General features: G+C 53.5%; 1 protein-coding gene across 2 annotated transcripts in view; it reads right to left on the bottom strand.

The window, feature by feature from the left end:
- Positions 1 to 798: 798 nt before the first annotated feature.
- The window catches only part of LOC122371209 (myosin heavy chain, muscle-like), a 62,246-nt gene continuing 49,517 nt past the window's right edge, over positions 799 to 13,527 (bottom strand). The window contains exons 21-42 of one of the 2 annotated variants that reach the window (XM_043347355.1): positions 11,146 to 11,263; positions 10,748 to 10,884; positions 10,499 to 10,625; positions 9,820 to 10,029; positions 9,215 to 9,454; positions 8,760 to 9,033; positions 8,432 to 8,574; positions 8,080 to 8,205; positions 7,833 to 7,936; positions 7,083 to 7,161; positions 5,933 to 6,076; positions 5,470 to 5,637; positions 5,130 to 5,236; positions 4,634 to 4,865; positions 4,297 to 4,449; positions 3,528 to 3,959; positions 3,123 to 3,263; positions 2,760 to 2,947; positions 2,448 to 2,574; positions 1,757 to 1,897; positions 1,341 to 1,484; positions 799 to 1,084 (exon numbers count right to left, since the gene is read on the bottom strand). In XM_043347355.1, coding sequence (XP_043203290.1) covers positions 974 to 1,084; positions 1,341 to 1,484; positions 1,757 to 1,897; positions 2,448 to 2,574; positions 2,760 to 2,947; positions 3,123 to 3,263; positions 3,528 to 3,959; positions 4,297 to 4,449; positions 4,634 to 4,865; positions 5,130 to 5,236; positions 5,470 to 5,637; positions 5,933 to 6,076; positions 7,083 to 7,161; positions 7,833 to 7,936; positions 8,080 to 8,205; positions 8,432 to 8,574; positions 8,760 to 9,033; positions 9,215 to 9,454; positions 9,820 to 10,029; positions 10,499 to 10,625; positions 10,748 to 10,884; positions 11,146 to 11,263 — 3,646 coding nt within the window. In that variant the 3' untranslated portion in view covers positions 799 to 973. Of the gene's footprint in view, positions 1,085 to 1,340; positions 1,485 to 1,756; positions 1,898 to 2,447; positions 2,575 to 2,759; positions 2,948 to 3,122; positions 3,264 to 3,527; positions 3,960 to 4,296; positions 4,450 to 4,633; positions 4,866 to 5,129; positions 5,237 to 5,469; positions 5,638 to 5,932; positions 6,077 to 7,082; positions 7,162 to 7,434; positions 7,514 to 7,832; positions 7,937 to 8,079; positions 8,206 to 8,431; positions 8,575 to 8,759; positions 9,034 to 9,214; positions 9,455 to 9,819; positions 10,030 to 10,498; positions 10,626 to 10,747; positions 10,885 to 11,145; positions 11,264 to 13,252; positions 13,371 to 13,527 lie in introns of both variants that reach the window. The other variant, XM_043347356.1, reaches the window with a different exon arrangement.

Raw genomic sequence — 13,527 nt, 5'->3', positions numbered from 1 at the left:
CACGCCGGCGCTGTCACCGGTGGCGGGTCGCCGCGGGGCAGCGACGGCGACCAAGGCGATGATGATGTTCCGGCACCAGTCACAGCAGTCGACGTGGACGGCTCCGACATGTCTGATGGTGGTAAGTCCCGGCTAAGAAGCCTGGTGTCGGAGTACCGGGACATATTCAGTCAGCGCTCAGGAGACATTGGACGCACCCACTTAGTGCAGCATCGGATTGACACAGGCGATGCCACCCCGATCCGGCAGCCGGCCCGCAGGATACCGACGTCAATACGAGACCAAGTGGAACTACAGAAGGAGCAGATGCTGAGGGACGGGGTGATAGAGGAGAGCACGAGTCCATGGTGTTCCCCCGTCGTCCTGGTGCGAAAGAAGGACGGCTCTTTTCGCTTCTGTGTGGACATGAGGGCGGTGAATGGAGTCACGAAAGGAGTGGCATACCCTCTCTCTCGAGTTGATGACGCATTGGACTCACTTGCCGGTGCCCAATGGTTCACCACCCTGGATATGGCCACTGGTTATTGGCAGGTTGGTATGAGCCCGGAAGACAGAAGACGGCCTTCGCGACGGGACGAGGTCTGCAACAGTTCCGCGTAATGGGACACGGCACCCGCCCCATCCCCCCTCGACCGGCGAGCGTTTCAGATTCCACACCGTTCAAACGTTATCTCCCCAGTTCCCAGTTCACAGCGCTACAATCATAATAGACGAGCGCTTACGCTAGAACGGTCACTCCCGGCTTGGTTCAAGCCACTACGGTTCTCCGTACAGTTCTTTGCCGATCTCAAAACATACTGTTTCACCTTGGTTTTTTATTCATCATTGCGTGAAGACACACGAGCACCGCGACATTCTAGCGTACTACAAGCGGAGGATGGGACAGGGTGGGAGGGTGGTGGGGCGACAGGCGCGGGCCCGCGGCGCCAGGGGCTGCCGGCGGGCGCCCGCCACCGCCGCCGCCGTGCACCGTCTACTTGGCCGGCGTGACACCGCGCGCCGTGGAGGCGCCGCGGCCGCGCGCGCGGAACTTGGCCAGGGTCGACTCTGCCTGGTCGCAACGCTCCTCGGCGGCCTCCACCTCCTGTGGACAGAGGATGGCGGGATCAGACGACAGAGGCCGGCAGCCGGTGGGGGCCCATCTGGCTTGTGATTTATCCGAGGAAAGAGCATGCTAATCTATGCTATGCTATTTCATATAACTAGCGAAAAAAGCAATGCATAGGCATATTTGTCAGTATACTGAATCGATGTGCGTCGCATACAACTTGCTCATGAGCGGCACTTAAAGTTGAACGACACATTTACACACAATCTGACGGAGTGCTCTCCCCACTAACCTGTTGGCACTTGCGATACTTGGCGAGATTGAGCGCGGCAATCTCCTCGGCCTCGTCGATCTGCCGCTTGTAGGTCTTGATTTTCTGCTGCAGCGAGTCGACCAGGTCCTGCATGCGCACGTGGTTCTTCTTGTCCTCGTCCGCCTGCGGAGAACACGGCGGATCTGATTTAGGTGCAGGGTAACACAAGGCTTCCGCAAGAAATTCAAACAAAGCCAGTTAAGTGGTAAATATCCTACGTTTTGTTTTTTCGGGATTCAGATGATGTCGAAAAGTCCAGGATGTGAGGCGATTCGGCTGTAATGTCAAACAGTTTGTTTGTCTTTAATCTTAGTTTCTGACCGATGAGCACATAACGAACCCACTGTCGATGAGCCCTAAAATACCAACAAACGAACAAAATGTCCGTTCCTGACCTGGAAGACGAGCTCCTTGATGCGCCGGTCGGCCTTCCGCAGGTTCTTGGTCACGTCACTGTGGCGGCGCTGCTCGTGGTCCAGCTCCGACTCCAGCGATCGCAGACGCTCCTCCAGCTTCGAGATGATGCGTCGGCCGTTCTGTGGATCAAACAGAGTCGGTTAGGTGGTGTGGGAGGAGTCGTTTGCAGGAATAGAGCGTCAGCTGCAGGGGCGTCGTCGGAAGAATGAACTGCATGAGGAGGATATTATAACACACAAGTGCCGTTGTTAACACAATCAAACACGTAAAGTTCTTTACAATTCAAAACTCAAAATGGGCGATAAGCACAGCTCAGACTTGATTTAGATACAAGTTTTCCAGTATGAGGGATGGGAACCAGGACCAAGCAGCCCCCGGCCCTGGCGAAGCCAAAGTGTGATTCATACTGCCGCACCCACCATTGGTGCAGAACACCACACCAGGGCTTCAGCAATACACTACAAAGAGTCGTTGGCGCTTGCCAACATGGTCTTGCCAAACTGGGATGCCAGTCTTTCAACAGATAATGTATCTCACACCAGAGGCTTCAATAATTGAAAACTTTTGAAGTTGCACCACATGCTCTAAGGCCAAATTACGTCTCTTATCGTATGTGTCCTGTTTCAGCACTCGGTAGTGTTCCGCGACTGTCCCGAGCCCCAGGGTTACCTTGACGGCGTTGGCCTCAGCCTCGTCCAGGCGGACGGTGAGGTCCTTGACGGTGATCTCCATGGACTTTCGGCTGGCCTCCTGCTGCTGGGCGTTCTCCTGCTCGGCGCGGAGCTCGTCCGCCAGCCTGCGCACGCGAGGAAAGATACGGTCAGAGCTCAGAGACCAGATTCACGTGAGCGAAACTTGAACAGTTACCGGACTGTACCATAACGAAATTGGCGGGCATGTTGAGTGCTGCCGTCTAACTCTGAGCGTAAAGCAGATCCACAACACGTTGGAAAACATGTTACAAAAGCATGTTCTCGTTACCTGGCGGCATCGATCATAGCGCGCTTGGCCTTCTCCTCGGAGGTGCGCGCCTCGTTGAGCATCTCGTCGAGGTCGACGTGCAGGGTCTTCACCTCCTCCTCGAGCTTGTTCCTGGCCATGGCGGCGCTGTTGTAGTTGGCCTCCGTCTCGGAGAGCTGCTGCTGCACGTCGCCGAGCTCCGCTTCCGCCTGGAGAAAGCGACCGACCAGGTCACTTACAACGGATCATTCAACGGATGGGGAGTAACCACATACATCTCCGAGTACCTCCTTCAGAGGCTAGCCTACTTGACTGGCCTGTCAACCATTGGCGTTCATGCGACCCCTTTCCCCGTACTCCTGTCGTCCCGGAGAGTGCGCTGACCTGTCGGCGGCCGCGGTCGGCCTGCTCCAGCAGCGTGCGCGTCTCCTCCAGCTCGTTGTGCAGCGCGTTGGCTCTCCTCTCGGACAGGCCGAGCGCCTCTCGTACCTCCGCCTTGGAGCGCTCCTCCTCCTCCAGCTGAGTCTGTGGACGGCATAACGTTCATCGTTAATGGCAATTTAATATGAAATTAAATGAAGTGGACAATCCCCTTAGTCTTCGTATATGCTGAAGGAGGGGGTGGAGTCCTCACTATCTTGTCAAATCTGTGTAATTTAACGACGAAAGACATTAAAAGTCAACTTTTCAAAACCAGAGTTTTCAGAAAATGACACCGGTTGGACACTTTCTCGTCATTTAACTCCTACCACACAGCAAAAAAACAGCGTATCAGATGTCCTGCCTTACCTGCAGTTCACGCAGCTCGTTCTGTACGCGCTTGATGTTCTTCTGGGTCTCGAAGGTCTCGACGTTTGCGCGCTCGACGGCCACCTCCAGCTCGGTGATGTCCTGTTCGAGTTTCTTCTTCATGCGCATGGCCTCGGTGCGGCCCTTGGCCTCGGCCTCCAGAGAGGCCTGCATGGACTCCATCTGGCGCTGGTGGCTGCGGCGCGCGTTCTCAAACTCCTCCTCCTTCTCCTGGATGCGGCGCTCGATCTCCTGTCGCGCCTGGCCGAGCTCCAGCTGGCCGCGCAGCACCTTGTTCTCCTCCTGCTCCAGGGCGGTCTCGGCTTCCTCCAGAGCCGACTGGAGCTCCTCCTTCTCCTGCTCAACCCGCTGGCGGAGCTTCTCCACCTCGGCCAGGCTGCGACCACCGTCCATAATCTGGTCCATCAGGTCCTGCGGATGGGGACGGGCAAACGGCATCAGCAACGGAATATCCCACCCAGCTCACGATGTGTACGTTACAATCCGCATGGTACGGCAGTTAACCAGGCGGCCGCCAGGCCTCCGCGCTACCCGCCGGCCGCTGAGGGAGGCATATAGTTGCCCCCCTTTACTTCTGCGACAATATCGTCGCAACGCGAAGAGATAGAGAAGCGAAACTTGACACACATCTTTCTGAATACCTAGTCAACGTTGTGTCTAAGTTTGGCGTTGATGTTATTTGAAATGACGTCACAGTGACGTCATAAGTCACGTGCTTAGAAAGCAGCAGCGCCTAATCGGTACCTACCTTGACCTCGTCGGCCAGGTTTTTGTTCTCGCGCTTGACGGCCTCCAGCTGCTCGTTGCTCTCGTCGAAGGCGCCCCGCACGCGGTACAGCTCGGTGCTGTAGTTACGGCAGTCCCGCTGGGAGGCGTCCAGCTCCGAGGCAACGTCATCCACCTGAGAGAAATGCCGGCCCAGTCAGCCATGAGCGCTGCGATGGCTCCTATGACGCCTCTATCTCTGTTAAAGTAAGCTTGAAGAAGGCGTAAGCCGAAAGCCCCTTAGGGTAAGATGATCAAATGAGAACACTCATTATGCACCGTAAAGCCCTGCAACGGTGCATGGAGGACGTTTCTATCACCTTCATCTTCCACTCGGCGATGATCTTGTCGAAGCCCTTCGCCTTCTTCTCCATCTGGGCTGCCAGCTGCTGGGCGCGCTCCACCTCTACGTGCATCTCGTCGATCTCTCCAGTCAGCCGCAGCTTGATCTTCTCGAGGCTGATGTTCTTCTGGTTGAGCACCTCCAGCTGCTCGGTGGCCTCCTGAAGGCGGACGGCCAGCTTCCTGCGCTGCTCCTCGAGCTCCTCGGCCCTGCCGGAGCGCGGCACTGCGTCAGCAGGGTCCGCGGAGATGGACAGATGGCACTGCGAGCACAAGGCTGCTTCAGTCTTACCGAGTCATTTGTTCCGGAAGTTATTAGAAGAGCAGCAAAAAAAAAAACAAGGCTGCAAACGGGACATGGTTACATCTTTTACACTACAACCGAAGGTGTTCCAAAGTAATTTTCTATCAAACAGCGATGAACGAACTATTTTCTAGCTTGTACCCTCAATCAGCGAACATCGGCTGTCTCACCTGGCGACGCCCTCCTGTTCGTATTTGTTGCGCCAGAGCGAGCACTCGGCCTGGGCCTTGGCCACCTGGCGCGTCAGGTCCGACCTGCTCTCGGCCTCCTCGTCCACCTGTCGAGGTAAGCACCGCGGTAACGTATCGGACATGTCTAGCTCGTCATCAACGTATAAAATCAGTCATAATGATGGTGTTGCTAGGACAGAGTTGAAGTAGAGCGACGTTTCACTACTACAAAATTGGAATATGATAATAACACGGCAATTTGAGGACATAGAATAGGGTATGCGTATGTCAGTATCGTCGTCCCACGATTTTCTCTCCCCTCCCCGTTGCCGCCACTGACCGACTCTCGCATGGTGTCCAGGTCGTGCTCCAGGTTGCGGTATTTGCCGAGGATGGTGGCGCGCTCGCGGCTCTCCTCGTCACAGACGCGGTTGCACTCGTCCAGTTGCGACTGAAGACTGCTGCGCAGCTTCTGCAGCTGCGACACCTGCGACTCAGCCTGCTCCACCTGAGGACAGCAGAGGTCATTAGAGGTCAGTAGAGGTCAGCGGTAGGCGGTGAAACGGTCGGCAGAGATCAACGGGTACCACCACCCAGCGAGAATGGTCAGCGGAGACTGATACAGCGACATCGGACAGCGGTTACATCAAAATACCTTTCTCCAAATACAATTTATTCATCAAGAATGGTCTTTTGATGCCTACAATCGCTTTAAGCAACATCCGTTCCGATAAAGTATATTGTGTGCTACCACAGCTTGTATTTTCAAACGTTCCATCACAGGTGATGGCTAGGACACTTACCTCGTGCAGCAGGTCAGAGTTTTCCATGGCCAGCTTCTTTTTGGAGGTGTCGAAGTCGCCGAGGGTTCGGTTGGCCTCCTCCAGCTTGGAGTTGATGCTGGCCAGCTGCTCCTGCAGCGCCTTGGTCTGCTTCTCTTCCGCCGCCTGCCGATCGATGACGGTCAGAGGCCGAACGCACCGAGGGAAACAGGCTACTGAGGCCGCATGTAGCAGCAGAACTGGCCAATGAGGCCTACCATACCGGGCAGTGGCATGCCAGCCAAAAAGAGCATCAGTTTGCCGACACTTCAATGGACAGATTTGGCGATACAACGTAAGCCGACTCGAAAGGTACATGGGGATAGCCGCTGAAGTAACTTTCACACGCTTAGCTGGAGTGCAGTGTATTTTCGTTATTATTAGATGAGACAATCACGTAAGTACACATATTCACCAGTCATTAGTGAGATTGCTGTGAGATTCACTTGATGCATTAAAACGTGACACTCCTTTTTTATTGAATTATTGTTGTATCGCTATCCGAGTATCGAATCAATGTCATGCCTGGAAGTAGTTTGGGCAATTGCTTGTAGGGAAAGCAGCGGACCGATGTACTTTAATATGGCTTTGGAATTATTAGGAATGTTGATATAATCGCTGGCTGAATAAACATCCTTACAGTTTACGTGAGTCATATTGGTAATTATGAAAATAAATATCAATCACAACATTTTATAAGGACACACTGCATGACAGTTTACGTTTAATTACGTCAGCCAAGACAGATTCGAGCGCCAGATCCGCTGTCACCGCAGTTTAATGATTAGGCCGCCACGGAGCGCGGGATAGCTCGAAATGGGAGAGGGACCCCATGCAGAGAAGCGCGCCGAGTGTTACCGTCAGTTGGCAGCACTTTCCCAGCAGTGCGCCCAGTACCGCCGCGTCGCTCCGCAGATGGTCAGTGTGCCGCTCTATGCTACAAACACGAAAGAACCAACTCCTCGCAAACACCAACGAAAACAGGCAGAAACAAGTTACTCAGAAAAATATCAGTATGGCGGACAAAATCAGCATTCCTGCAAAATAAAAGGTGTTAGATGGGTGTCAGCTGGGCTCTATGATACAGCGGGCGGCGGGCCGTGTGTTGGTCTATGCTCTCAGAGAGCGCTACCTTCTCGTTGTTGGTGAGGTCAAGCGCGGAGCGCAGCTCCTGGGTCTCACTGCGCAGGTGCTCGCCCTCGCGGTCGGCCCTGAAACGGTTCCGGCCGTGCAGACAGGTATAGCGGGTGGGTAGGCGGACCCGGGGTGCCGAGCGGGCGGACAGACACAGACACGGAGTCACTCGGCCACTGCGGGACGGCTACTCTAGGCACAGAGGTCTAACACATTGACTACCGGCTCGAACGGGGGCACTGTTCTACACGAGTGACTAGAGACAAGGACTGTGGAAGCGAAGCGCGGGAAGTCGCCTGGTCCGCTGCGCAGACGGACAGAAACAGGGACCGTCCGACTAGCAGGTATACCTTCTCGCCGTAGACGTGGTCAATGGCCGAGCGAATCTCGTGGCACTTAGAGCCATTGTCATGCTTCTCCTTCTCAGCCCTGGGGCATTGTGCAAGAGCGCGATGTGGGGCAGGAGTTGTAACCGTCCGAGACGAATCACTCACACTTGGCCAAATGGCTAACCATGTGCTGCTAGCAAGCTTCCCTGCACTTGAAAATACGATATACAATAATTGCCAATCAAGGAATAATGAAATAAACTCGACCTGTCTAGCGTCATCTGCATACATGATACGGTTTAACTCATCAGAGCACCCTCTCTTAGTTTTGAACGTTTTCATTCCAAATGAAGACGTCCGATCGCCGATCCTGAGTAGTCATAAAAACGGCTTAGAAACCGGCTGCACAGTTAACTCACTTGGCCTTGGACTTGTTGAGCTGGTCGATCTGTTCGGCCATCTCCGTGATGGCGTCGTTGTGCTTGCGTCGCAGTCCGGCCATGGTCGCCTCCTGCTGGATGGTCTGTAAGCGGCCAAACGTCGGATCAGAACACCTCAGAGAGGAAATTCAGCCTTACACATCAACTGGAGGGTACATATATACCACAGGGAGCATCGGTGTGCCGGTGAAGGGGTAGTGCCGCTCTGCCGAGCCCTGAACCGTACCTGCTCCTCAATGTCGCGGCGCAGTTTGGCGATTTCGTTTTCGCGTTTCTTGTTGAGCTCCATCTGGGCGGCGGTGGCTCCGCCGGCCTCTTCCAGACGCTCGGTCAGCTCTTCCAGCTCACGGGCCTGTCGGCGGCAGCAGAAATGTCAGCAGCTGCAGAGGTACCGTGACTGTGGACGAGAACGGCAGCAGAACCGGCGCGTCGAGTTCACAAAACAGCTGAGCTTACTACAGACGCTAAATTGTAACAGCGTAGTTCTTGTACAATGCATAGTCGCTCGCGGAGGTTAACGTCCCTGGGTAAGATAAGGACGTAAAAATACTGGACAGCTGTCATAGCTGGCCACTGACCAGGTCGGCACGCTGTTTCTCGGCCTTGGCGCGGCCCTGGCGCTCCGACTCCAGCTCCTCTTCCAGCTCCTCGATCCTGCCCTGGAGCTCCTTGATGATCCTCTGCAGCCGGGTCACCAGGGACTGCTCCTCCTCCAGCTTGGCTGAGGTCAGAACACAGCGTCAGGTTGGGCATGGAGGGAGTGATAATATCAACGTTCGAAACACAGTACATAAATAACTATACCTTCAGGGCCATTGTCTTGAGTGCTCTTCGTTGTGAATATCACATCTTAAAAAGCAGTGATTCGTGTCACACTCAGGATGTTCGACTTCCTTTGCGACTTACTGGACAGCTGGGCGATCTCGCGGTCCTTCCTCAGCATGGTCTGCTCGAGCTCGCGTTTGTTCTTCTCCAAATCAGCCACGGCCTCCTGAGTCAGCTTGAGGTCGCCCTCCACCTTCCGCTTGGCCTTGTCCATTTCGGCGCGCGTCTTCTTCTCGCGCTCCAACGAGTCCTCCAGCTCGTCCAGCGTCTGCTCCAGCTTGGCCTTCACCTTGAGCAGGTGGCCGACCTTGTCCTCCTGGCTTCCGAAGTCGTCCACCGTCTTCTGCTGGTTCTCCTGGAGGATAGAGAGTGAAAACATTCAGATAGAGTACAAGCATCTGTTATTGATCAGTTCGTTTAACATTAAAAGCAATCAACGTTTTCTGCAGGACAGTGATCTGTCATTATGAATGAAAGCAATTCGAGTTTTTAGGTAGGATACAATCATTGTAGACCAGTAGTCAATCGTATCTAACCTGGAGACGCTTCTTCTCGCGGTTCAGCTTGTTGATCAGCTCGTCCTGCTGGGCGATCTCGTCGTTCAGCGTGCGGATCTGGTGGTCGCGTGCCGTCTTGTCGGCGTCCAGCTTCTTGGCGCTGAGCTCAACCTCCTCGAGGTCCTTGCGGAATGAGCTGATCTCCTGCTCCATGCGGCGCTTCTCCTGGGAGAGCTTCTGGCGCTCCTCCTCCTCTGCGGTGAGGCGCTCCTGGGCATCCTGTGGAGCGGTGGGACGGGAGATCAGACATCAGTCACACTGAGAACGGAGCGGTGGGACGGGAGATCAGACATCAGTCACACTGAGAACGGAGCGGTGGGACGGGAGATCAGACATCAGTCACACTGAGAACGGAGCGGTGGGACGGGAGATCAGACATCAGTCATACTGAGAACGTGACTACGCATGGTGAGTCCTGTTGCAGTTTTTGTGACCATTGGTGCATTCAACGTATAATCGAACGTTTGAATATTCATGGTTCTAATTACATTTGAGTTTCAGCAAGGAATAGCTATGTATGACACCGTTAAGTTCCTCTTTCGCCTTGGTTGCCGAGTACAGAGACGTCTATGAGCGGCACTCACGTTGAGCTGGCTCTCGAGGTCGGCCTTTTGCGCCTGCAGCTTCTGCTGTTTGGCGATCTCGTCTCCCATCTCGCCGCGCTCAGCCTCCAGCCGGGCGGCCAGGTCGGCCTTCTCCTTCATCAGACGCACGTTGTTCTCCTCGGACTCCTGGCGCGCCTTGGAGATCACATCCAGGTTGGCCTCAGCCTCCTCCGCCTCCTCCTTCAGTTTCTGCCGAACCGGGAAACACCAGAACGTCAGTCTGACGCGCGGTCTCGTGGCAGTCAGCGGCTATCTGGCGTCCGATCTGGTGCATATGACGCAATCAGCATATAAGCATACAGCATGTATTGTTTCTGAGCTGATTTCGATATTGAACGTACCTACGACCTTCGGCTAAGCTTCTCCGTTGTGCTTGGTACGATTGCCAGCCGGTCGTCATTGATCTTTGCGCCATAAAACTCTGACAAGGTGAACACGTCAATCGTTTACTGGTGCTCAGAGCTCGGCTGGTGCAAATGTTTACTGACGAGAAGAAAGAGCGTTTTTCGCTCTCCGTTTTCGATACCGGCGTTTGGCGCTGTCCCGTCTACTGCATTTCAGGCCCCCGTTTGAACGTGTTACGTCTGGCTTGCCCTGCTGACTGTCATCTACACTGAGAGTGAGTGACTCGACTCTCTTTGGCAGACCGGCCGCGTACCTTGATCTCGTCCTCGATGCGCGTCTCGTAGAGCATGGGGCGGACGCGGATCCAGAGGCGGAACCACGGCCAGCCGTTCAGACGCATGTACTTGCGGATGGCACGCTGGACCACCAGCAGCATGGACCTGGGCGTGGCGAGGGCAGGGTTAGACAGGAAATAACCAACAACAACACCAAACAAGACGTCAAACAGACACATAGAAGATATCTGACATCGTCAAACCAACTAGTGAAATCACTTGGTTACCTCTGTTCCTTGAGCTTCTCGTATTCCCTGCGGGAAAAGTAGGAGCGGATCTGGGCCTGCATCCAGGAGAAGATCATGTTGAGCTTGTCGTCACGCAGCTCCTCGAGGTCGCCGAGCACACCGGCACGGAAGAACACCTGGCAGCGGCATATCGAGGTCACCAAGAGGAAGCGTGGGAGGCACTAGCGCAGTGGATAGTGAAACGCTTAGAAAGAACGTGCCGTTTCGGAGGCTGTTATGGGACGTGAAAGGAACCAACCATTAAGTCAATAGTCTTATCTACGTGTGAAAACGAGACATTTGTTCGTTCGTCATGTGAACTCCTGTGGTAACCTATACAGCAGAGCGCCTGCATCTCTCTGCACGGTTGACGGACGCCTCGGCGCTGCCGCACATGCCTTGGTGAGTCCGAGCCGGTACTTTTCCTGGTCGAGCTCGATCTTGTTTAGGATCGCGGCCGAGGCCTCCTTGTCGTCCTTGATCTTGTTCACCTCCTCGACGGCGAGGATCTTGTAGCTGCACAGAGGGTGCGAGGGGTGTGCTGGTTACTACGTCTGCCGCGGGCGTCAGCTCTCAGTGCCGGCTGAGCCCAGGAGGAGGGGAGAGCTGGTACCGTACTGCTGCTCCCCAGCCGAGTGACTCACCCACCCAGCGACAGCCATGGGAATGTTCAATAAATTTTGGTGGCGTTTGCCGTTGGCAGCACAAGTACGAGCTCTTCCCTTATCTGGTTTAGGCTATGACTCAACTATGCAAAATGGACGGCACGATCATTTCTACGAGCTGGAGCAGCCATAGGCGATTATCATTGGTAAGGCTAGATTTCAAATGTGAGCAATTGTTACGCATTGGTACAGTGCAAAACTTGTGTTGAGAGTGACCGGAGCTCTTTAAGCACCATGCGTCAATCGCCCATGGCTGCAACAGCTGTTGTCCCTTGTTATGTGAACGACGACACAGCTACATTGCATCGCCATCTCACTACGACCAGTGCAACTCGCAAACGACGCATCCATGTTAACGAAGTCACGTCTAGGACTAACACTAAAACAGTCTACAACAGGACACTAGCGGTGCACTACCCCGCGCCCCGCTGGGCTATTCAGCCATACGCGCCCTGCTGGGGGGGCAGATTCTGCCCCCCCTGTCTAACTTCCGAACCGATGGTCGTAGAAAGACGGGAAAAACGGCAATCGAAAGCTCTCAACGAGGCGGATCTAAAGAGCCCAAATTTTTTTGCTTAAGTAGGTCAGAGGTCAGGTCAAGGTCAGGTCAAGGGTACAAAATGCAAGTTTCTACAGTATCGGCCTTGCACCGTAGTTGCCGAAGAATGGACTGAGACTGATTGTCCAAAACGTGTTCTTAGACTACCAAGACAACATTCGTTGCATACAATGTCATTCAGAGGTCAAGGTCAAGGTCAGGTCAGGTCAGGTTAGGTCACCAAAAACAAAATATAGAAAAGGGCATGTGCGACACATGTTTTATGTGTCATTTTACTCATAAAATTCAATAGGCACACTTAATCAGTGATATGGACCACCTCTGGATGAATTTCAGGTCGAGGTCAGGTCAAGGTCAGGTCAAGGGAGGTCAAATTTTGAAGTTGGTTGTTAAGGCCCAAAAAGGTGTCTATCTGATGCAGTTTTTCACGGCAAATCGAATGGTGCTATTTTTGTTTCCGTACGAGGTCTAGAACTTCCAAAAAAAAAACAATTTTCAAAAAATTTGTTTGTCGTGACGTCATAAAATTTTGAATAACTCTCACATTTTTGAACCGATTCTTCTCAAAATTGGTATGTAGGTGCACATAGACCACTTCTTTGACATACATTGCGGTTTTTTCGATACACTCAAAATTTTGGATTTTATAAATATTTTCCCAAAAAGTCAGTTTTTTGAAAAAATTTGGGCCAAAATCCAAAATTTTCAAAAAACCGAGATAGCCATTTGATAGACAAAGTAAAATCACGTATAATCTTTTTTTGTTACGTCTTGATTCCTTACAAAATGAAGATGTTAGCGGCGTTCGAAATTTTGCCGTTTTTGAGGCGAAAATGACGAACATGACGTCACTAAAACGTCAATTTCTCAAAAATTTTCCGACGGATTTCGCTCAAATTTTCAGGAAACGTGTCAAATTGATGTATGATAAGGTACTGAAAGTTTGACGTCGCTGGCGTAACGCGTTTAGAAGTTATTGGCGAAAAACGGGAGGGGGGCAGATTCTGCCCCCCCCCCCAGCGGGGTGCGGGCTACATCACTAAGCCTCTGCCGCTGCTGGAAGACCTGAAGACTGAGTGCTGGAGCAGCATGGTAATCACTTGACTGGCTTAACTAAAAATTGAATCACTCTGTGAGCACTATGTAGAGCAGCCACTATTAAAACGGACGGCTGACGAAGCGCTGGTCAGGTGCCCACGTCGCCGCGTCATGTCGTCTACTGGACTGGATCTACTGCATGCCACTGCACCGCGGGACGGACGGACCGCCTGGCGGGTGTACCTTGGTCAGACCGAGGCGGAACTTATCCTCGTGCAGGTTGACCACCTTCAGACAGGCGGCGCAGGCCTCTCGGCCGTCCTTGAGAGCCTCCATCTCCTTTGTCGCCAGAATGTTATAGCTTTGGGACACGGGGGTGGTGTCAGCCGCCTGTCCGTCCCCGCTCAGTTCAGTGTGTCACCACTGGCTGAATTATGGCTGACCTAACAGGGAGTTGATGGCACCGGGTTGCCGGACCCTCGAAAAAGCGTCTCTTTAGTATGTTTGATGAGTGGGGG

The sequence above is a fragment of the Amphibalanus amphitrite genome, unplaced genomic scaffold (assembly GCF_019059575.1).
Source record: "Amphibalanus amphitrite isolate SeventyFive unplaced genomic scaffold, NRLGWU_Aamphi_draft 001215F_arrow, whole genome shotgun sequence".
Classification (NCBI taxonomy): domain Eukaryota; kingdom Metazoa; phylum Arthropoda; class Thecostraca; order Balanomorpha; family Balanidae; genus Amphibalanus; species Amphibalanus amphitrite.
The sequence above is the reverse complement of the archived record's forward strand: the minus strand, read 5'-3'. Positions and strand labels throughout refer to the sequence as shown.